A 24,994-nucleotide genomic window follows, 5' to 3' on the forward strand; every position below is an offset into this window, starting at 1 on the left:
TACGGGCAATACCTACAACCACGATTACCGACACTAACAAGCTGATCTACAATACGGCAACAGTGATCAGTGAGATGCTTGGCTACAAGTTGAACAGCGACAAGGGGCAGTACCCTCCATGGAGAAGGAGGCTAGAGGGCAAGATCAAAGTAGCATGGAGGGAGGTTAGCCAACTAACGGAGTTGCAGAAAGGTGCGACAAATAAGGTGCCTAAGAAATACAGCAAGCTGTCCATACCTGAGGCCTTGGAAACTGCCAAGCAAAGACTCACAGCCTTGGCCAGCCGCTTGAGGAGGTACACCAGAGAGATAGAAGGCAGGAGAATAAACCAGCTGTTCTCCACAGAACCAGCAAAGGTGTACTCTCAGTGGCAAGGGAACAATAAGAGAACAGCACCACCAAGGCTGGAGACGGAGCAATACTGGAAGAGCATACGGGAGAAGGATGCAACCCATAACGGCAATGCTCAGTGGCTAGAGGATCTGAGGGCAGACCACAGCGACCTCCCTGAACAGGGTCCAGTAACCATCACAGTGGCAGATATCCAAGAAAGGGTCTCCAGTATGAAGAGTTGGACAGCACCAGGGCCCGACATGGTTCACGCCTACTGGCTGAAGAAGCTGACTGCACTCCACGAGCGTCTGGCAGCACAAATGAACCAGCTGCTAGTTAACGAGAGACACCCGGAATGGCTGACTGAAGGCCGGACGGTCCTGATCCCCAAGGACCCCAAGAAGGGACCGGTCCCCTCCAACTACCGACCAATAACCTGCCTCAGTACTACATGGAAGCTCCTGTCAGGCATCATATCGGCTAAGATGAACAGGCACATGGGTCAATACATGAGCGGGACATAGAAAGGAATTGTCAAGAATACCAGAGGCGCAAAACACCAGCTACTGGTAGACAGAACAATCAGCCGAGACTGCAAGACCAGACTGACCAACCTGTGCACTGCCTGGATTGATTACAAGAAGGCCTATGACTCAATGCCCCACAGCTGGATACTGGAATGCCTAGAATTGTACAAGATCAATGGGACCCTAAGAGCCTTCATCAGGAACTCAATGGGGATGTGGCGTACAACACTAGAGGCCAACTCCAAGCCCATAGCACAAGTCACCATCAAGTGCGGGATCTACCAAGGAGATGCTCTGTCCCCACTGCTGTTCTGCATAGGCCTGAACCCCCTCAGTGAGATCATTAACAAGACTGGCTACGGATACCGACTACAGAACGGAGCAGTTGTCAGCCACCTCCTGTACATGGATGACATCAAGCTGTATGCCAAGAGTGAACGAGACATCGATTCACTGATCCACACTACCAGGCTATACAGCAATGACATTGGAATGTCGTTCGGACTGGAGAAGTGTAGTCGGATGGTAACAAAGAGAGGGAAGGTAGTCAGAACTGAGGGGATTGAACTACCAGAAGGCAACATTGCAGACATAGAGGACAGTTACAAGTACTTGGGGATCCCACAGGCGAATGGGAACCATGAAGAGGCCGCTAGAAAAGCTGCAACCACCAAGTACCTGCAGAGGGTCAGGCAAGTCCTGAGGAGTCAGCTGAATGGTAAGAACAAGATCCGGGCCATCAACATGTACGCCCTGCCCGTGATCAGGTACCCTGCTGGGGTAATAGGCTGGCCAAAGGAGGAGATAGAAGCCACTGACATAAAGACAAGAAAGCTCCTTACCATGCATGGAGGGTTTCACCCCAAATCCAGCACCCTGAGGCTGTACGCTAAGCGGAAGGAAGGGGGCCGGGGACTGGTGAGTGTCAGCACCACAGTCCAGGATGAGACAACGAACATCCAAGAATACATTAGGAAGATGGCCCCAACTGACCGAGTGCTCAGTGAATACCTCAGGCAGCAGAAACCCAAGAAAGAGGAGGGAGACGAGGAACCATCATGGAAGGACAGGCCCCTGCACGGTATGTACCACCGGCAGATAGAGGAGGTGGCTGATATCCAGAAATCCTACCAGTGGCTGGACAAAGCTGGACTGAAAGACAGCACAGAGGCACTAATCATGGCAGCACAAGAACAAGCTCTGAGCACAAGATCCATAGAGGCTGGGGTCTATCACACCAGGCAAGACCCCAGGTGCAGGCTGTGTAAAGATGCCCCAGAGACAATCCAGCACATAACAGCAGGGTGCAAGATGCTAGCAGGCAAGGCATACATGGAACGCCATAACCAAGTGGCCGGCATAGTGTACAGGAACATCTGTGCCGAGTATAACCTAGAAGTCCCGAGGTCAAAATGGGAGATGCCCCCAAGGGTGGTGGAGAATGACCGAGCTAAGATCCTGTGGGACTTCCAGATACAGACGGACAAAATGGTGGTGGCTAACCAACCGGACATAGTGGTGGTAGACAAACAGAAGCAGACGGCCGTAGTGATCGATGTAGCGGTTCCGAATGACAGCAATATCAGGAAGAAGGAACACGAGAAGCTGGAGAAATACCAAGGGCTCAGAGAAGAGCTCGAGAGGATGTGGAGGGTGAAGGTAACGGTGGTCCCCGTGGTAATCGGAGCACTAGGTGCGGTGACTCCCAAGCTAGGCGAGTGGCTCCAGCAGATCCCGGGAACAACATCGGAGATCTCTGTCCAGAAGAGCGCAGTCCTGGGAACAGCTAAGATACTGCGCAGGACCCTCAAGCTCCCAGGCCTCTGGTAGAGGACCCGAGCTTGAAGGATAAACCGCCCGCAGGGGCGTGCTGGGTGTTTTTATATATATATATATATATATATATATATATATACCACTATCAGTGCTTGTTCACTCTTGACAATAATTACATTTCTAAATTCTCTTTGTGCATTTACAGATAAACAATATCTAATATTTTATCTAAATGACTGCTTTGTCTTTGAAAATGTGCCTGAGACAGTCCAGTTCTACTCTAAGTACATTCTTACGGTGGCTCACAGGACAAGGCCGCATTCCTGTCTTGCCAGAAGAGAAGAGAAACTTCAGAGTCTTCATGCAGTTCAACCACACCTGTTATATTCCGTATGACAGGGGTCTCAAAATCTAGTCCTCAAGGGCCGGTGTCATGCAACTTTTCCATGTGTCCCTGGTGCAACACACAATTAGTAGGTCATTAGCAAGAGTATAGAACTTGACTGCATGCTGAGGTGGCAACCCCTAACCCCACTCAAGTAAATTTAAGTATATGTATGTATTTGGAAACATGTACTTCTAAAAATTCTTTTATTGCACCATGTTCATTCACTCATGAGCTGCAGTAACATGAATCCAATCCAATCCAATTAGATCACCGCCACGCGACGACGGCTGTCCCAATTCGAAGTGTACTCCAAATGCGCCGTCGATTTCCCCAAATATCAAGCGTGGTCCGGTGCACGCTTCGTGGTCCCATATATCCCACAATTCATAGCGCGGCGGTGGGTGTGGATAATTTTGCAGCAAAATACGGCAGAAGGGAGCGGCCGAAGAGTGAACTGTCAAAAGTAAGTACTGAATATGATGTCACTTATTTATGTGTGAATGTTTAATAATGAAGAACATTAAAACATTACTGTTGGCCACATGTCGGCAAAGTTGTGTGACATTAGTGATGTTGGTATTTTCAGCGTTAACTTGGTTTTAAAGCCTTTACTTCAAAATATATATATAGTTGACCTTAATCTTACAGAGAATGTGATTTCATGGATAATTAAAGTCAGTCATATATCCACAAACACAACAAGCTGAAAGTCAGTGATGCTGCTCGGTTTGCAGTCCTGAATATCACAGCACAAGCAGGATTCACTGCACTGTTAATGTTAGCTATATTATATTGCTGCCTCTGTTCGGTGGTGTCGAGCCAAACGGACTTTAACGTGTGTTTGAACGAGCTGATGGTTCACTCGTTAAGCTGAAAGAAAGATGCTTTAATCAGAGGAGTCACACAAGTGTCCACTGTACCAACTGGGAACTCTTCTTGTTTCGTAATAACACAAACACAAAATCCTCCTTCTCTTGTGCTGTTTTGTAGCAGTGTATACACCTGAGACTGTCACCTGTCTGTCTGCACTCTCTCTCTTTTTCTTTCTCTCTGATTGTTGAATAAAAGTATGAGCTATTCTTATTTCTGTTAATGAAGAGACAATGATGATTTGGGGCATCAAAACCACTCTGGCAGCCTCTGAGTTGGTTGGTTACCATTCATGTTTCAGTGAAAGCTGAGTCAGTGCAAGCAAACTCTTGTGTTTGAATCCTGCAGCTTATCACACATTTGATTTCCATGTGTGACAACTGCAAGTGTCCAGAGTGAGGACAGACTGAGGGACCCACTGCTGCACATCATCTGTGAGGCTTTGCACCCCTGATGATCCACCAGGACAAACTCAGCAGTGTGTGAGGAAGAGGAGGAGGAAGAGCCAGCAGCAGCTGACAGATGGAGAGAATAGACAGACTGTTCCCTGTTTTTGAAGGACTGCTAGGACTGTTGTCTGTCCTGAATCAGTCTTATTAGGTAATGTTTAAATCATTTTATCATTCCAGTGTTTTCAGTGTGGGAGAAAGTACTCAGGGCCTTCAAGTTACACACTATGAAAGGCAGCAACAAGTTTAATGTCCAGAAACCTAAAGTATGTATCAGAAGCAGAATGGACCTAAAAATAAATGTTTGTTTCAGTTCTATGAAGCTTTGAGTATTTTGGATTAGTAGCACTGCTGTGTTTGTTACATCATATTGCTGTAATTGTTTATATGCTTTATATATTCTGAGGTAAGTTGATCTATAGTGTTACATCATACTTTATAAGGATGTTATGTGTTTGTATACTTTCTGCCCAGTTTGACCCATTTAGCAGAAGCCAGCCTGTTTAAGGCTCTGATATCTATTCTGTATGACTTAAAGCAGTTATGACATGGTCTGATTTTCTCACCCAATAAAGGAATATTTCATATATCAGTCTACTCTTCATTTTATCAGAAACAGTTTTCACAGCTCGTACATTTGCTTTTTACACATGTATGTAAGCATTGAGCTAAATGTAATAATGCCAACATATTAAACGAACAATACTTGTCTCTTATGTATAATACATCTGTATATATACTTTTGAGTGAAGATTTAAGGTGATAGGAAATATGAATAACTGCAACTTGAATCTTTGACCCAGAGTTCACGCTCACTGCTGTAATATATATATCTATATCTATATATATATATATATATATATATATATATATATATATATATATATATATATATCTATATATATATATCATAATCTGACAATACTATAATATTGTCCATATTTTATTTACATTACCACAGTGAGATGATCTTAGTCTCATGACCAACATTAGCTAATTGTTATTTACTAACTAATATTAAAATGACTGTTTAGTACAGAAATGAAGCCCAACAATCATGTTTTACAGTCCTGTGGTCTCAGCCTCAGATACTCAACTAATCAAAGTGATGTCATGACAAAAATGAATGACCAACAAAACATTTTTTCTCCTTCATTTCTGTCAAACAAAGGTGTATGTAACGTTTCCAGCGGTTAGTATCATGGTTGCTAGGCAACCTGAACAGCACGACGAAGGCTAGACCATCCCATTTCACAAGCCTCTCACTTCCGCACTTCTCGTACTTATAGTACGCACTGTACGTAGTACGGGTAGGGCACGTACTTCAAGCGTGCAGACCCTGAATTGGGACACAGCCTAAGACCCCTGCCGTATGGTGTTCATGCAGTTTTCTACCCCACAGTTACAGCATGTCTGACTGCCTGTTCAGCATATGAGGAGTTTAAGCATGTGATGACAAAGGCCTTCCATTATGGTGTTTGTCACAGACATCTGGATGATCATTTGGAATAAACTAAAAACTTGTTACTTCATTTTTTATCTTTATTATTATTATTGTTCTTATTTTACATTTTTCATTGTTAGGCATTAGCTTTATTTGTAGTAGTCCTTTCCAACTTCTTTCCCTCTTCCATGTTACTGTGTCAGCTTGTCAGCATCTATTTGGGGTTGGGAGTGGAACAGAAAGTAAGGAAATCCAAAGTGCCATTAAAACCAGGAGAGGTTCTTATATTTCAGAAGAAGGGATTAATTCAAAAGAAATGACCTCAATGCCATATTTTATTTAGGAACCCTAGAGAGCACTTTGCAAAATAACACATTCTTATAATTTCACCCTCAGCTACGACTGTCAGTGAAGGTGATGTAGGTACAGAGCATGTGAGAGTGGTTAAGTTAATGTGTCTTGTCTAGATGAAGGCACAAGAGGGATCAATGGCAAGGCGTAGAGATTCAGTATCTTCAGTCTTCAGTGGACACTCCATTTCTGGCACAAAACACCTGTAACAGATGGTCGATTTAGGAGGTGACCTGACAACTTCAGCCTGTCAAACATAGCAATGGAGTAGTATGTTAAAAAAAAAAAATCGAATTAAGCATGCACTCAGTACCCTAAGAATTATTATGGCAGTTAAACACAGTGACAGTTATATATCATATTATATCACTTCAAACAGAGGTGATCCAGTAATGCTGTATTAATGAATTAGACTAACTATTCCCTTTAGCTAAAGTTATTAAGTTAGCTAAAGAGTTGGGATGCTGTGTAAGACATAAATAAAGCTAAAATACAAAGGTTTGGACACTGTTTTGCATGTTTCCCTACTGTAGGGGTCTCTGCAAGCATACAGAGGGGGTACTCTGAGAGGGTACAAGATGACAACTTTGGAATTCTACTAGAAACAGTCGATTGTATTTGTTTGTCAAAGCTGAATCCAGGGCAAACTATGCTAAATTTGCGTTTTCAGCTAACAGCTACATAAGGCATAAAAGTTACTGTACGGCTATCATTTGTTAACATGACGCTTGTTCTTATACATGTAATACATTTATTACCAACCTGAGAGTTTATCCGCTGGTGATTCGACATGACAAATGACTTCTGAAGTCTTAATTCAGCTCAAGATGCTGTAGATTCCCGTCAGTAACACTTTCGGTCCGCTAGTAAAACGTAGTTCTATTAATCTGCGCTTGAACCGGAACCAGATGTAAGTCCCAAAAAACGGAATTTTGGAACTGAAACTGAATGGCGAGAAGTGAATCTGAAATCATTTGAGAGCTAATTGTTTAAAGGATAAAATACGGTTTCAAAGCAAATTATTTATTTATTTATTTATTTATTTAGGACAGTACATGTTAATGAACATAAATGTAAAAAAAAATTACATGAATGTAAACATACCAGATTATAGCCAAGGACTAATTTCCATCTGTTGTCCTTAAGCATAAAAAATAGACATAATAATTCATAAAAATTCATCATTCATTCATAATAAAAACTCCATCACCAAACTTACACATACACACCATTCTGTTCCCAAATAAAACATTAAAACTATACAACTCATACATGATCACACACTTGATTTGTCCATAACCAGTTTTTAACCTTTGCCTTAAACAAATTGAGTGTAGAGCATTCTCTAATGGGTTGAGGAAGACTGTTCCACAGATGGTCACCCTTGACAGAGAGGACGTTCTGCCCAAATGCTGTGGGGTATAAACAAGTCTCCTCGGATTGAAGCTCGAGTGGTCCTGTCTGAGCTTTCTTTATGCTTAATGAACTGCTTTAGTGGTGGAGCAAGGGAGTGTAAGACTTTATATACTAAACACACTCTTTTAAGTTTCATTAGGTTATTGAAGTTCAGTAATTAATGTTTTTTTAACACATGACAGTGGTGGTGGGAAGTCGGTTTTTTGTCAAGTAGTTTTAAACTTCTTTTATAAATGTTTTCAATAGTTTTAAGTGTTGTTGGACAAGCAAGTGACCAGGACGTCAAACAATAGTCCATATGAGAGATGATCATTGAGTAAAAATATGTTTTTGCAACATTCATATTTAAATTATTACGTATATGATTAAAATTTCGATTATTAAAATTAATTTTCAAAATCTAAAATTCAATTTCAATTTAGTGATGATCATTTTCAAACCAATAAATTGAATTTCAAATTAGGCTAATTCATATTCAGTTTGTAAAAGCATTTGTTCAAGTTACAATTCAGATTCAATCCCAGCAATTCAAATTCGAATTTAACTTATTCAAATTCAGTTTCTGATGGCACAGATTTCTGCCCACATTTCAAGGCCTACCTGGGCATTCTGTGAGATGTTACAGTGAGAGTAACATGCAGACTGGCTCAGCCGCTTCTGTTTTGTATATAGATTTTTGTGTTTTGTTTTGAATTAAGTCAGTTGTTTATTTTCTTTGTAAATAATCTTTTGTGCACCTGGGAGGCCGGCAGAATAAACTATACACACCGAATGCTTCCTGACTACGCCTGCATTTTTTCGGGAGAAGTTTAGGAGCAACATGTACATTTAAAATTTACGTTGACATATGTTTATATATTGTGTTTTTATAGTTATAGTTATCTCGAGATCTTGAAGGATTGCATGGGAGCAAGTCTCAGGTGGGTGAAAACCTCTCTTCCCTTTTTGTTCAAACAAAAAGTGTACGTGGACTGACATATTTGTGGGATCATAAATTCCGCTTGAGTTGTCACACAATCAACATGAGCCATGTGAAAAAAGGAACAAGTTTTTACGTTAAGGGCCAAGGTCTGAAACTTCTGTAAGACAATGCCCAACCATCTGTCTAAGCTAATTATAGGCCAATCTCCAACCTTCCTTTCATTTCAGAAATCATTGAGAAAGTAGTTGTCAAACTGCCAGCAGATCATCTGCAGAGGAATGGCTTATTTGAAGAGTTTCAGTCAGGTTTCAGAGACTGTCCTCTCCCCCTTCCTCTTCACCCTCTACACCACAGACTTCACTCACTGCACAGAGACCTGCCATCTTCAGAAGTTTTCTGATGACTCTGCGGTGGTTGCATCAGCAGGGATGATGAGACAGAGTACCGGGCTGTGGTCGACTCCTTTGTCACGTGGTGTGAGCAGAATCATCTGCAGCTCAACGTGGCAAAGACCAAGGAACTGATCGTGGACTTCAGGAAGACCAGGAAACACTTGACCCCTGTTTCAATCCAGGGGGTCAGTGTTGACATTGTGGAGGACTATAAATACCTTGGAGTACACATTGACAATAAACTGGACTGGGCTAAAAACACCACAGCACTTTACAGGAAGGGCCAGAGTCGTCTCTATTTTTTGAGGCGACTGAGGTCCTTCAACATATGCCGGAAAATGCTGAGGATTTTCTATGAGTCTGTTGTGGCCAGTGCAATCCTCTATGCTGTTGCATGCTGGGGGAGCAGGCTGAGGGTCGCAGATGCCAACAGACTCAATAAACTAATCCGTAAGGCCAGCAATGTTGTGGGGATGGAGCTGGACTGAGATTATGGATGCTGTCCAAGATAAAGACAATGTTGGATAACACCTCCCACCCACTCCATGACATGCTGGTCAGTCACAGGAGCATGTTCAGTGAGAGACTGAGATTACCAAAAAAGCACCACTGAACGACACAGGAAATCTTTCCTGCCTGTGGCCATCTCCCTGTACAACGCATCCACTTAACACACTGTTTGCTGCTATAACTACACGTTTCTTTTTCAGCTATTTATTTATGAGTGACTTATGTATGCATGTATGTATGTATGTATATACATATATGTATATATTGTACTATTCTTAGTTAGTGTATTGTCTGTCTTGTCTTAATGTTGGTTTATAATGGAGCACTGTAAAAAAAATAATTTCCCCCAGGGATCAATAAAGTATTCTGATTCTGATTCTGATTACAGCACAGAAACAGCTTTAGTGAAGGTTACAAATGATCTTCTTATGGCCTCTGACAGTGGACTCATCTCTGTGCTTGTCCTGCTAGACCTCAGTGCAGCGTTCGGTACTGTTGACCATGATGTTCTATTAGAACGATTAGAGCACGCTGTAGGTATTACAGGTACTGCACTGCAGTGGTTTGTATCATATCTATCTAATAGATTCCAATTTGTTCATCTAAATGGAGAGTCCTCTTCACACACTGAGGTCAATTATGGTGTTCCACAGGGTTCAGTGCTAGGACCAATTCTGTTTACATTATGCATACTTCCCTTAGGCAGTATCATTAGAAGACATAGTATACATTTTCACTGCTATGCAGATGACACCCAGCTCTATCTGAAGCCAGATAACACACACCAAATAGTTAAACGGCAGGAATGTCTTAAAGATGTAAAGACCTGGATGGCCTCTAATTTTCTGCTTCTAAATTAAAATAAAACTAAAGGTTATTGTACTCGGCCCTGAAAATTTTAGAAATATGGTATCTAACCAGATTCTTACTCTGGATGGCATTACCTTGGCCTCCAGTAACACTGTGAGGAACCTTGGAGTCATTTTTGACCAGGACATGTCCTTCAGTGCACATTAAACAAATATGTAAGACTGCTTTCTTCCATTTGCGTACTTACAGGGACTAGAAAGAGAGAGCAGATTTCTCCTTTTTTGGCTTCCCTTCATTGGCTTCCTGTTAAATCCAGAATTGAATTCAAAATCCTTCTCCTCACATACAAGGTCTTAAATAATCAGGTCCCATCTTATCTTAATGACCTTGTAGTACTATATCACCCTATTAGAGCACTTCACTCTCGCACTGCAGGCTTACTTGTTGTTCCTAGAGTATTTAAAAGTAGAATGGGAGGTAGAACCTTCAGTTTTCAGGCCCCTTTTTTGTGGAACCAGCTTCCAATTTGGATTGGACAGACACTATCTCTACTTTTAAGATTAGGCTTAAAACTTTCCTTTTTGCTAAAGCATATAGTTAGGGCTGGATCAGCTGACCCTGAATCCTCCCTTAGTTATGCTGCAATAGACGTAGGCTGCCGGGGGATTCCCATGATGCATTGAGTTTTTCCTTTCCAGTCACCTTTCTCACTCACTGTGTGTTTGTAGACCTCTCTGCACTGAATCATCCTTGTTATTAATCTCTGTCTCTCTTCCACAGCATGTCTTTCATCCTGTTTTCCTTCTCTTACCCCAACCGGTCGCAGCAGATGGCCGCATCTCCCTGAGCCTGGTTCTGCCGGAGGTTTCTTCCTGTTAAAAGGGAGTTTTTCCTTCCCACTGTCGCCAAAGTGCTTGCTCATAGGGGGTCATATAACTGTTGGGGTTTTCTCTGTATCTATTATTGTAGGATCTACTGTACAATATAATGCGCCTTGAGGCGACTGTTGTTGTGATTTGGCGCTATATAAATAAAATTGAATTGAATTGAAATTGACTGTCAGCTTTTGAGGTCGCCTGACAGAAGGTATGAATGGGGATTTAAATTCAAATCCAATTTATTTATATTGCACGTTTAAAAACAGAAAGTTTAACCAAGGTACTGTACAGACACAAAAACACGGTATAAAACAAAAGATAAAACCACTCACATAAAATAAAACAAAGACAATAAAAGGAGCATATTAACTCACACCAGTCCAAATGCTATTGAAAAAAGACATGTTTTCAAAAGAGACTTAAAAACAGGAAGTGAAGATGCCTGTTGAATATTTAAAGGCAATGTATTCCAAAGTTTGTGAGTCACAATTGAAAAACCTTGTTCTCCTCTAAGTTTCTAGCAAACTGGGTCTAGTTTGCCAGTGATGCAGCAGCAGCTCCTGAGTGAATGAACATGGTGCAATAAAAGTATTTTTAGAAGTACATTTTTCCAAACACTTACATTAACTTAAATTTACTTTAGTAGGGTTAGGGGTTGCCACTTCAGTATGCAGAGAAGTTATGTACTCTTGATAATGACCTACTAATTTTATTCAGGTGTGTTGCAACAGGGACACGTGGAAAAGTTTCAGGACACCGGCCCTCGAGAAGTTAAAGACCCCTGATCTAGCAATCTATGCTATGATCAGGGGTTTTGTTGTTGGGTGATCGTGGCTCACGAGTTGGGAGTTTGCTTTGTAATCGGAAGGTTGCCGGTTCGAGCCCCGGCTCGGACAGTCTCAGTCGTTGTGTCCTTGGGCAAGACACTTCACCCATTGCCTACTGGTGGTAGTCAAAGGGCTCGGTGGCGCCAGTGTCCGGCACCCTCGCCTCTATCGGTGCGCCCCAGGGTGGCTGTGGTTACAATGTAGCTTGCCATCATCAGTGTGTGAATGGGTGGGTGACTGGATGTGTAAAGTGCTTTGGGTCCTTAGGTACTAGTAAAACGCTATACAAATACAGGCCATTTACCATTTTGTTGTTTTTTGTACACAGCCATGCCATAAATGTTGTCATATTTTTTGTAAACAGATGAAAAAAGTTTAGTTCATTATCTTAGATATCACAGAGCTGCACTGATGCTGCTTTCAAAGGCAGGTACTGAATAAAAAGTGCTGTTCTGCATAATTGTAAGCATATTTTCATCAATACTAAGCTTTCATTTGTTTCATAATTCTCCATGTACTGCTTTCTGTTTCTGTGTCTGTTACCACACAAGCAATCAGCATGGTGCCGCTCACTGCTGCCAAAGCTGCCTCTGTCCAAACAGACAGCCAGTGTCTGAGCAACACTATATTGATTCTCATCAAATTTCTATCTTTGCAGAGAGCTACCACGTCATTCTAAGGAACATGGGGGAAATGGGTGCAGGTTTAATGGAAAACCAGTCTGTCTTTGGCCAGAGCTTTTATGAAAAAGAAGTAATAATACTACTACTACTACTGATAATAATAATAATAATAATAATAATAATAATAATAATAATAATAATAATAATAATAATAATGTATACGTTATTGATCCTCGTGGGGAAATTCCTCTCTGCAAATAACCCATTCACTCAGTGAAGTTCATAAAATCACTGCTTCATGTGTCCTCAGATACATAAATTACCCTAAATGGGGAGTTTATTATACTTATATTAATCTTATCTAATAAAAACAAAAACAAAAAATGAAAAACTATGAGAAAAATGTCTTCAGCAAAATGTCTTCTAGTTCCTACTGACTTTTGCCACAAAAACACTCAGTTCAAAGAGCAAATCATTTTCTGGCTTGATATAGTTCTATGTGGGTTTCACTTTTCAGACAAGCTACATCCATCTTTTATTCTATCTATGGCTATTATATGATTTGCTGATCGCTAAAATGTACAATATGCGTAAGTGGGTATCATAAATCATGCTGGCTGGTTATATCATTCAGATAGTTAGCCAACTAGTCACTTAGAATTAATATTGTTAGTGCACGATGTTAGCTGATGAGGCACAGAAAGTATTGATGAATTTTATCTACCCAAGATTTTGTTATGTCTGATAGCTTGCTTTTGTACATGTAAGCAGACATGCTAGTTTAAAATGAGATTTGATCCCCAAATCCAAACAGTTGTTCCACATATCAAAAGGCTTGCTAATGTTGACTATTTTCCTCTGATGTCAAATTACATTTTGGCCAGACAAAGTATACAAAACTGTTATTCTTAATGTAAATGCCAGTAACACTGTGTTAAATTTAATTTTACATAGTGCTACTTTGGCAGCGTGGTGGCACGGTGGCTAGCACTATTGCCGCACAACAAGAAGGTCCCGAGTTCAATTCCGCCATCAGGCTGGGGTCTTTCTATGTGTAGATTGCATGGGTTCTCCCTGGGTACTCTGCCTTCCTCCCCCAAAGACATCCAGTTAGTGGGAATAGATTAATAGATCAATCTAAATTGCCAATAGGTGCGAATGGTTGTTTGTCTCTGTGTGTTAGCCCTGTGACATACTGGTGACCTGTCCAGGGTGTACCCTGCCTCTGGCCCTATGACAGCTGGGATAATCTCTGGCCTACGACTGAGTTAACATTAGCTAACATGGATAAATAAATCTAGTTGTTGTTGTTGTTACAAGGAAAATATATCTGAATTTGTATGAGTATTCTTTTTGTTGTCCTTTTTTGTCTTCATGGTTGTTGTGCTAGAAGCTAGCAGTTTCTTAATCTTTGTAGTTAGCAGAATATACTCGCTATACCAACCAGCTATTATTGCTCATTGATAATAGTGAAGGTGGAAACAAGGAGAGAATCAAAAGTGAGCATAACTGGGATTGCCTTTTGATTTGTAATAGATCTCAAGCTGTTGGAGACACCCAAAATAACCTAAGAAAGTTTATTTTTGGAATTACATTCAAGTCATTTCACACATTGTTAATACAAAGTGCTAATACTTGAAAGGTTGCCTAATACATAGTTAAAATACTTAAAAATCATAATTATAATAAGAGTCACTGGCCTAATTTTACAGCTTTACCTATCACTTCTGCCACTTTATCTCTCGGTTCATTTTTCATGCATTCCCAGACGTTATATGCCCTACTTAACATTGCTGGTGAAGAGGCTCATTAGTAAAATTAGACTTGATTAGTTCCCCATCCAGTTCTTCATCAAAGCAGTCTTCTCTCGATTTGGTCAAATTTCATCTTCACTGCACAGAAAATTTCCTGACAGTTTCAACATCTGTGCGCTGTGCAGCTTTGCCATTAAAGCTGCCTCACATGTACCGATGGAACTGTAAAAGGCGGAAAACAGAAACAAAAAGTCAAGCAGAGAAACTAGGACGAAGCATGAAAACAGACAGAAAGGGAGGGAGGGAGACATTATTCCCATATCTAACATTTGAAAAGCTTTGATGAAATGATTACTGATATACAAGTCAAACGTGTCTGGGAAGGTTATTGATTTTACATCTGCTGTCAGACATTAAAAAGAGTCATAAAAAGCAGCTGCACAAACCTTTTGTCACTGAGTGGCATCATGAACAGAAAAATGTTTATTTATATAACCATGTTAAAAATGTATCAAAAAGTTTAGAAAGGTTATCAATCATATAAAGAGGAAATACTTATTCAGTAAATAAAATATAAATGAAGAAAAACAAAAGCCATGTCTAAATAAGAAGTTCTGTACTTCTATACTTCTGTACAGTGACCTCGCCCCCAGAGATAGGTGAGTCGTCTCCCTCATCCCCAGACTCTGTCTCCTCCACAGAAGACGTGCCAGTGGGATTAAGGAGCTTCTTGAAGTATTCCTTCCTATCAGCTGCCTCTGAAGTGCCACAGCTTAACTTCACCTCTGGTGTCCACCATTTGGTTCAGGGGTTACCACCACGACAGGCAGTACTTTGCAGCTGCAGCTGAGTGCAATGGCTTTGGCAATGGAGGTGCTGAACACAGTCCATTTGGACTCAGTGTCCCCAGTCTCCCTTGGAATGCTGTTGAAGCTCTGCTGGAGGTGTGCATTAAAGACCTCGTGATCGGGGCCTCTGCTAGGCGTCCCCTCACTATACATTTAGGTGTGCCAGGACCTGCTTTCTCCCATACTAATTAGAGGAAGAGAGGTGAGAGATACAGGTCTACCAATGATAATGATCTTTCAAAGGGATGTTTGGTTCCATTGGTTCATCCTTTCGATGATTAAGGTCTATATGGCAGCCATTTAAGCCTCCCATGAGGACTACATAGATGGTTCAGTGAGTTAATACCTGCTAGTCTGTCATTTTATGAGAACAGTACATGGGCTCCTCCCAAGTTTCACAGTCACCATTTGAACCACTAAGTTAAGTGGTTGTAAAAAGTTGTCTTTAAAGATGGTCCTTTTCCTGGCTCTTACATAAGAAAAATACATCAGCAGTATTCAAGTACACAAATCACACAGGGTAATTCCAGGGTTACACTCAGGCCTTTAGGAGATCTAACCAGCTAACCACCATTTATTCCATGAGCTGATGTTTTCAGAGAACAGGGGTTATGAGATAAATATTCTTAAGTTTTAATGACTTGTCACTAACACCAAGAATTTCTCCTCTACCACTTTTGACAGTGTTTATGTTCTAAAGCCCATCCAGTTTTGATTTTGACTGAGTGGTGAGAAAAGCAATAATGAAGAGTGCAGTGGTGTTCTATATGCTATATATATGCTTAATATTAAAAAGTGTTTTTATGTTTATTAAAAAGAAATCTAGGATAAGGCGGTACAGTTTCAATAATTGGCTGTTATCATCTGCAGCAACTTAAGGTTAGTAGTTTGCCCAGTATATTTGGCATGCAGACTGGAATAACCAGGGATCAAACAACCAAGCCTCAAATAAGTAAATGACTACTTCTAAATGACAGCTTTACTAGAGCACATTCTGTGTGTTCTAGTAAACATACAGAACGTAGAACTGAATTGAATACATGAGCTTATTTCCAGTGATACCAATCTAGTTTTTCTGATCCAAAAATAGAATCTAGTCTTCCTAATCAAAGAGTGAAGTCAAGAGTGAACCTATGTTGAGTCTGGTTTAGTGTTGTGATTTTATTATATTGCCCATAATATGACACTAAGACAATTAAACCATCAACCGTCCGATTAGTAACTGACCTGATCTACCTCCTGAAGTACAGCCACCCCTAAAAACTAATGCCACTTATTGTTTGCTAGAAGCGAACAAAACTCACTCTTGCTTCCTGGCAATTTGATACCTATTACTCCGTGTCTTTCTGTCACTTTTGTTATTACATGTTACTTTTTTCATACAATTTGGTGTGAAGAAAAAGTGAAGTCCAAAGCAGGTCTACAGGGAGTGCAGAATTATTAGGCAAATGAGTATTTTGTCCACATCATCCTCTTCATGCATGTTGTCTTACTCCAAGCTGCATAGGCTCGAAAGCCTACTACCAATTAAGCATATTAGGTGATGTGCATCTCTGTAATGAGAAGGGGTGTGGTCTAATGACATCAACACCCTATATCAGGTGTGCATAATTACTAGGCAACGTCCTTTCCTTTGGCAAAATGGGTCAAAAGAACGACTTGACAGGCTCAGAAAAGTCAAAAATAGTGAGATATCTTGCAGAGGGATGCAGCAGTCTCAAAATTGCAAAGCTTCTGAAGCGTGATCATCGAACAATCAAGCGCTTCTTTCAAAATAGTCAACAGCGTCACAAGAAGCGTGTGGAAAAACCAAGGCGCAAGATGCCACTTGCCACCAGTTTGGCCATATTTCAGAGCTGCAACATCACTGGAGTGCCCAAAAGCACAAGGTGTGCAATACTCAGAGACATGGCCAAGGTAAGAAAGGCTGAAAGACGACCACCACTGAATAAGACACACAAGCTGAAACGTCAAGACTGGGCCAAGAAATATCTCAAGACTGGTTTTTCTAAGGTTTTATGGACTGATGAAATGAGAGTGAGTCTTGATGGGCCAGATGGATGGGCCCGTGGCTGGATTGGTAAAGGGCAGAGAGCTCCAGTCCAACTCAGACGCCAGCAAGGTGGAGGTGGAGTACTGGTTTGGGCTGGTATCATCAAAGATGAGCTTGTGGGGCCTTTTCGGGTTGAGGATGGAGTCAAGCTCAACTCCCAGTCCTACTGCCAGTTTCTGGAAGACACCTTCTTCAAGCAGTGGTACAGGAAGAAGTCTGCATCCTTCAAGAAAAACACGATTTTCATGCAGGACAATGCTCCATCACACGCGTCCAAGTACTCCACAGCGTGGCTGGCAAGAAAGGGTATAAAAGAAGAAAAACTAATGACATGGCCACCTTGTTCACCTGATCTGAACCCCATTGAGAACCTGTGGTCCATCATCAAATGTGAGATTTACAAGGAGGGAAAACAGTACACCTCTCTGAACAGTGTCTGGGAGGCTGTGGTTGCTGCTGCACGCAATGTTGATGGTGAACAGATCAAAACACTGACAGGATCCGTGGATGGCAGGCTTTTGAGTGTCCTTGCAAAGAAAGGTGGCTATATTGGTCGCTGATTTTTTTTTGTTTTGTTTTTGAATGTCAGAAATGTATATTTGTAAATGTGGAGATGTTATATTGGTTTCACTGGTAAAAATAAATAATTGAAATGGGTATATATTTGTTTTTTGTTAAGTTGCCTAATAATTATGCACAGTAATAGTCACCTGCACACACAGATATCCCCCTAAAATAGCTAAAACTAAAAACAAACTAAAAACTACTTCCAAAAACATTCAGCTTTGATATTAATGAGTTTTTTGGGTTCATTGAGAACATGGTTGTTGTTCAATAATAAAATTATTCCTCAAAAATACAACTTGCCTAATAATTCTGCACTCCCTGTACATGCTGACAACACTGTAGCTATACTTGAGTGTCTATAAAAACGATCATGTATATTTATTAGTATTTTTTTTCTGGTGTTCTGTAAAAGCCTCATTTACTGTGGTTTTGGTGTTTTGCTTGTGATTTTTGACACTTGACTAGTTTGTAATATGTATTTATTTTTCAGGCCCTGTAATCTGAGTTACTTTTGAAACCGTGGCGCTATCATTTAACTGTCTTGTGTTTGTCTCTGAATGCATGCATCAGTGAGAGAATTCAGTCTGTGACTCTGGCAGGCACAGAACAGGAACTGAGTGGAAGAGTGTATGACAAACAATTTCAATTTATGAATGCAAATCACATCCCAGTTTCTCTGTCCTTGGTTATCGCTTCCTTTTTTGTGTATAAATATATGTTGCTTTGTGTAAACACAATGACTTTAACAATTTAATCCAGAGCAGATGTAGGCTCGGTCTTCAAGTGCAGACACACACCTGTACATACAGTAGCTTTCAAAAGTATTCGGCCCCCTTGAACTTTTCCACATTTTGTCACATTACAGCCACAAACATGAATCAATTTTATTGGAATTCCACATGAAAGACCAATACAAAGTGGTGTACACGTGAGAAGTGGAACAAAAATCATACATGATTCCAAACATTTTTTTTTTTTACAAATAAATGACTGCAAAGTGGGGTGTGCATAATTATTCAGCCCCCCTGAGTAAATACTTTGTAGAACCAGTTTTGCTGCAATTACAGCTGCCAGTCTTTTAGGGTATGTCTCTACCAGCTTTGCAAATCTGAAATCCTTGCCCATTCGTCTTTGCAAAACAGCTCCAGCTCAGTCACATTAAAGAAATTAGTTTAAACCATGGCTCCTCCCCACCTCTTTTAACCAATCAGATAGATGCACATTCTTATACACAAAACTCTGTAAGATAGTTACTTTCCTTTGGGAAGTTGGCTGCAGTTAACTAGTTACAGATTCCAGTTTTCTGAACAGAAGAGATCCATGTACATGTTAATTATTAATCATCCAATTGTCACGAGCTGAAAGCAGGGACTCAAGCGCAGAGCAGGTTGATGTCTCAGAACACGATTTATTTACACACCCGTGCAATAATATATACAGTGACGGGAAATTCAGGGTTCCAGGGGATTAGGGGAAGGCACTCTCTCTCTCACGCTCGCTCACGTCCTCACACGCGTTCGTACCGCGGGGAGGTCACAGGTCCGGGAAGATAAGCTGGAACAGGGAAAGGGAGAAATCACTCACAAATCACGAAGGCATAAAGGTGTAAGACCACGGGAGCTGGAAAGGTAGACTAACGTCAGTAGCGCAATCATCCCGCGATGAGAGGATCTGTGACCCAGCCTCAAATAGAAGATGGATAATCAGCTGATCGCCAACAGCTGTGAGAGCCAAGGGCGGGAGCCAGCTGTGAGCTCCGCCCAGGCAGAGAGATAGGGGGAGAAAGAGAAAAAAAAACACAAGTGTAGCCTTGTGAGGCCGGCTGGGCAGGCACGGGGACCATGACAGTACCCCCCCCTCAACGGGAGCCTCCCGGCGACCCACCAGGCTTACCTGGATGCCTGCGATGGAAGTCCCGAAGCATATTCCTGTCCAGAATAGCCGCCCGAGGCACCCAGGAATGTTCCTCTAGCCCGTAGCCCTCCCAATCCACCAGGTACTGAAAACCCCTGCCCCGGCGCCGGGAGTCCATGATGCGGGAGATGTCATAGACCAGCTGACCACCCACAAGCCGGGGGGGCGGCGGGGGCCTGGCAGGAGGACACAGCGGGCTGGAGAGCACCGGCTTGACCTGGGACACATGGAAAACATTGTGAATCCGCATGGTACGAGGCAGCTTGAGGCGAACGGACACAGGGTTGACAATGGAGTCTATGGGAAAGGGGCCAATGAACTGAGGTGACAGCTTCTTAGACTCCGTCCGCAACGGCACAAAACGGGTAGACAGCCATACCTGTTGACCGATGGAGTATTCAGGGGCCGGTGTCCGGTGACGGTCAGCGAGGGCTTTGTTGCGCTCCTTAGTGTGTAGAGTGGCCCGAGTAGCACGCCAGGCCCGGCGGCACCTGCGGAGGTGAGCCTGAACAGAGGGGACAGAGTGCGCACCTTCGACAGCTGGGAGCAGGGGTGGTTGGTAGCCCAGGGATGCCTCAAAGGGTGACCTGCCCGTGGCGGCGGAGGCGTGGCTGTTGTGGGCGTACTCGATCCATGGCAGCTGTTCACTCCAGGTTGATTGATTGTGGGAGGCAACACACCGGAGGGCAGCTTCCAACTCCTGGTTAGCCCGTTCGGACTGTCCGTTGCTCTGTGGGTGGAAACCGGAAGAGAGGCTGACCTTGGCCCCCAATGCGGTGCAAAACTCCTTCTATACTCGGGAAGTGAACTGTGGTCCCCTGTCTGAGACGATGTCCTCGGGGATCCCGTGGAGCCTGAACACATGTGAGGCGAGGAGCCGAGCCGTCTCCAGAGCCGTAGGGAGTTTAGGAAGGGCGACAAAGTGTGCGGCCTTAGAGAAACGGTCGATGATAGTTAGTATGGCGGTGTAACCTGCAGAAGGAGGCAGTCCAGTGATGAAGTCCAGCGCGATGTGTGACCATGGTCGAGCCGGCGTAGGGAGAGGTAGAAGATGGCCCGACGGAGGTTGGTTTGACCGCTTGTTCTGGGCGCAGGCGGGGCAGGCGGTCACAAACTCCCTGGCGTCCCTCGCCATGGTGCCCCACCAGAAGTAGCGTCGAAGGAAGGACAGGGTACGGAAGACCCCGGGGTGGCATGAGAAACGGGCAGTGTGAGCCCACTGGAGTACCTGGGAGCGGACCGCCGAGGGGACGAAGAGGCGGCCCGTTGGGCCGGTCCCAGGATCCGGTTCAGTCTCTTGTGCCTCCTGAATGAGGGATTCAATCTCCCAGGAAACGGCTCCAACCACCCAGGCCGCCGGCAGAACTGGTTCGGGTACCGACTCCTCCTCCGTGGTGGAAAACTGCCGGGACAGGGCATCCGGTTTCACGTTGCGAGATCTGGGCCTGTAGGTGATGGTGAAATCAAAGCGAGCGAAGAACAATGCCCACCTGGCTTGCCGAGTACTGAGGCGTCTGGCCGAACGGATGTACTCCAGGTTCTTGTGATCCGTCCAAACAATGAATGGGTGAGCAGCCCCCTCCAGCCAATGTCTCCATTCCTCCAAGGCGAGTTTTATGGCCAAGAGTTCCCGATCCCCGACGTTGTAATTGCTTTCTGCGGGTGAGAGACGGCGAGAGAAGAAAGCACACGGGTGAAGCTTACCGTCCTCCTGTTGTGAGAGAACCGCCCCCACCCCGGAGTCAGAAGCGTCGACCTCCACCACGAACTGCCTTGTGAGGTCCGGCTGCCGGAGGATGGGCGCTGAGGATAACCTCTCCTTGAGCTGGACGAAGGCTCGCTGAGCGGCAGGGTCCCACAGAAAAGGAACCTTCGGAGAGGTGAGTCTAGTGAGAGGGAGAGAGATCTTACTGAAATCACGAATGAATCTCCTGTAGAAATTAGCGAATCCCAGAAAACGTTGCAGTTGGCGGCGATTAGGAGGGACTGGCCATTCAACCACCGCACGCACCTTCCCAGGGTCGGTACGTAGATTTCCGTTCTCAACTATATAGCCCAGGAAAGCCACCGCAGGCGTGTGGAACACACACTTCTCCCCCTTCACAAACAGCCGGTTCTCCAAGAGGCGTTGCAGGACCTGTCTCACATGCACCTGATGCTCCGCGAGTGAAAAAATGAGAATATCATCCAAGTACACAAAGACACAGCGATTAACAAAGTCACGAAGCACCTCGTTCACCATGGTCTGAAAAACAGCGGGAGCGTTGGTGAGGCCGAAGGGCATAACAAGGTACTCAAAGTGCCCCTGGTGAGTATTGAAGGCCGTCGTCCACTCATCCCCCTCCCGGATGCGAACCAGGTGGTAGGCGTTGCACAGGTCCAGCTTAGTAAAAACAGTCATGCCCTGGAGCAGCTCAAAAGCAGAGGAAAGCAGTGGCAAAGGATACTTGTTCTTGACAGTGATCAGGTTAAGGCCCCGAAAGTCGATACACGGGCGCAACGAACCGTCCTTCTTGTCCACGAAGAAGAACCCAGCCGCAACCGGGGAGGAGGAGGGACGGATCAAGCCCGTAGTGAGCGACTCAGAGATGTAACGCTCCATAGCGACCCGCTCCGGCTGGGAGAGGCTGTACAGGCGGCTAGACGGCAACGGAGCCCCCGGAAGGAGATCGATAGCGCAGTCATACGGGCGGTGGGGGGGAAGGGACCGCGCCCGATCCTTGCAGAACACGCCACGCAAGTCATGATAGACCCGCGGAACCGCCGAAAGATCTGGGGGGTCGGACGGCGAACCAGAGGGCAGAAGCGGAATGGGCGCCGTGGCCGCCCGAAGGCAGGACATGTGACAATTAACACTCCAACCCAGGACGTCACCCTTCTCCCAGTCAATGTGCGGGTTATGGAGCACAAGCCAGGGGTGACCGAGAACCAGCGGAGTGAGTGGAGCCGTGAATGCAAAAAAACAAATCCTCTCCGTGTGATTGCCCGAGAGAGACAACGAAAGGAATTCCGAGACATGAGTGATATCGGGCAGGCGGTGACCAGAGAGCGCGTGCACGCGGAGAGGGCGTGACAAGGGCTCCAAAGCGATGTTCAGCTTGGCGGCGAGCGAGGTGTCAATAAAGTTCTGCTCAGCCCCAGAGTCAATGAGTACTGAAAGCGAGTGAAAAACAGATTGTACTTGAAGTTTGGCCGGTAAGAGAAGTCTGGGGAGAGGGTTTTTACTAGACAGATCGCCCACCAGCACCCTCTCAATCACTGGCGAGCGCGCCCTTTTGCCAGCGTCGGGCACGAGGAGACAGAGTGACCCTTACGGCCACAATAGACGCACTCACCGGCGGCCAGACGGCGCTGGCGCTCTGCAGGCGTTAGCCGCGAGTGTCCAAGCTGCATGGGCTCCTCCTCATCACCGGCGTCAGAGTCGCGCGGCCCGCGGCCGGCTGGAGAGGCCCCGTGATAATCCAGTGATTCCTGTCCCGTCCGTGTGTGCGCGCTCCGGTGTGCACGTACTCTGTCATCCAGCCGAACGCACAGGGTCATAAGCGCGTCTAGGGAAGAAGGCAGTTCACGAAGCATCAGTTCTTTCTTTATGTCTTCGTTAACATTAGAAAGCAAAGTACTCTTTAAAGCCTCCTCCCCCCACTCTGTCTGTTCAGCTAAGGTGAAGAAGTCAATAGAGAAATCAGCCAAACTCCGCTTGCCTTGTTTGAGCGCGAGCAGGCGCTGGCCGGCTGTGAGCGTGGTGGATTTTCTATCGAAGACGCCTTTGAACTTATCCAAAAAGTCAGAATACGTTATGTCAGGGTTGGCGTGAAGCACAGCTTGAGCCCAAATCAGAGCCCGATCCTGGAGTAGTTGAACTATATATGCAATCTTAGCACCATCGTTAGCAAAAGCTTGCGGTTGCTGACGAAACTGAAGGGCACATTGAGTGAGGAAGCCAGCACATTTATCAATTTCTCCGGAGAAAGCTTTCGGTGTGGGTAGAAATCTGTTAGCTTGGGTAAGTGAAGAAGCAGGAGGTGTGGCACTTACTGCTGAGGCCGAGGCTTCCTGGAGAGGAGCGGCGGCAGGTGGAATTGCCGGCAGGGGTGTTCGTTGGGCCACAGCCTGCGTGAGAGCAGCGAGCTCGCCACGGAGATGAACAAACATCTGTTCGTGTCGCTCCAGCATTGCGGCCAGGGTGGCGAGAGTGGGAGTGGAGGCCGCCGAGTCTGCTGAGTCCATTTCCTGGCGGGATGATTCTGTCACGAGCTGAAAGCAGGGACTCAAGCGCAGAGCAGGTTGATGTCTCAGAACACGATTTATTTACACACCCGTGCAATAATATATACAGTGACGGGAAATTCAGGGTTCCAGGGGATTAGGGGAAGGCACTCTCTCTCTCACGCTCGCTCACGTCCTCACACGCGTTCGTACTGCGGGGAGGTCACAGGTCCGGGAAGATAAGCTGGAACAGGGAAAGGGAGAAATCACTCACAAATCACGAAGGCATAAAGGTGTAAGACCACGGGAGCTGGAAAGGTAGACTAACGTCAGTAGCGCAATCATCCCGCGATGTGACCCAGCCTCAAATAGAAGACGGATAATCAGCTGATCGCCAACAGCTGTGAGAGCCAAGGGCGGGAGCCAGCTGTGAGCTCCGCCCAGGCAGAGAGATAGGGGAAGAAAGAGAAAAAAAAACACAAGTGTAGCCTTGTGAGGCCGGCTGGGCAGGCACGGGGACCATGACACCAATGTCTTGATAAATACACTAAATGAAGAAGAGTTTTGACTTGTGATTGCTTAAGGTGGATAAATAATAACGTTAACAAACCCTAAACCACAATACAAACCTTTCAGGATCTTCATTATAGCAAAGTTCTAGTTTTTAAAACATTTCAAATGGTTACACAATGTGAACAATCATAGCAGAGTAAGTGAGGCAAAACTAACTCAGAATAAGTGATTTCACCTTAATTAAAAAGGTGTAACACAAAGAAAGTTTTAATTGGCACACTTAAATCAAAGTGTGAAGAAAAATGAAACGTTAATGGAAATAAAGGAGGAAGATGGAGGATGGTTAACCAGAGAAAGCCCTCTCAGCCTGGAGTGCGATATTTTCAGATATGCTGTGTCAGCATGGTAGTGGATCAACTTCCACAAGTGCTGATGATTAATGGGGTTAAGATAGACTGCTCCGATGCTGTCTAATAAGAAGCAATATATTTTCAAGAGCAGTTTACAAAGCATCCTGGAGGTGGATAGATATACATCCTCCAACATTTTCTCCAAAAAGACTGTTTTACCAAAACAGAGAGTTAGGGTTGAATTAGGGTTAGGGTGACATGAAAACATTAATA

At 44.1% G+C, this 24,994-nt stretch overlaps 1 protein-coding gene across 1 annotated transcript; it reads right to left on the reverse strand.

The window, feature by feature from the left end:
- Window positions 1-19,066: 19,066 nt before the first annotated feature.
- LOC146558603 (uncharacterized) lies at window positions 19,067-23,997 on the reverse strand. The gene is made up of 3 exons (XM_085247247.1): window positions 23,688-23,997; window positions 19,632-19,869; window positions 19,067-19,485 (listed from the first exon to the last, which is right to left on the reverse strand). The coding sequence occupies exons 1-3, from the start codon at window positions 23,877-23,879 to the stop codon at window positions 19,442-19,444; spliced, it is 474 nt and encodes a 157-aa protein (XP_085103373.1). The 5' UTR covers window positions 23,880-23,997; the 3' UTR covers window positions 19,067-19,441.
- Between the last annotated feature and the right edge of the window lie 997 nt (window positions 23,998-24,994).

Source organism: Mchenga conophoros, linkage group LG15, assembly GCF_057382185.1.
Source record: "Mchenga conophoros isolate Kocher_MC1m ecotype Shallow Benthic linkage group LG15, M_conophoros_male_GT1.1, whole genome shotgun sequence".
Classification (NCBI taxonomy): Eukaryota; Metazoa; Chordata; class Actinopteri; order Cichliformes; family Cichlidae; genus Mchenga; species Mchenga conophoros.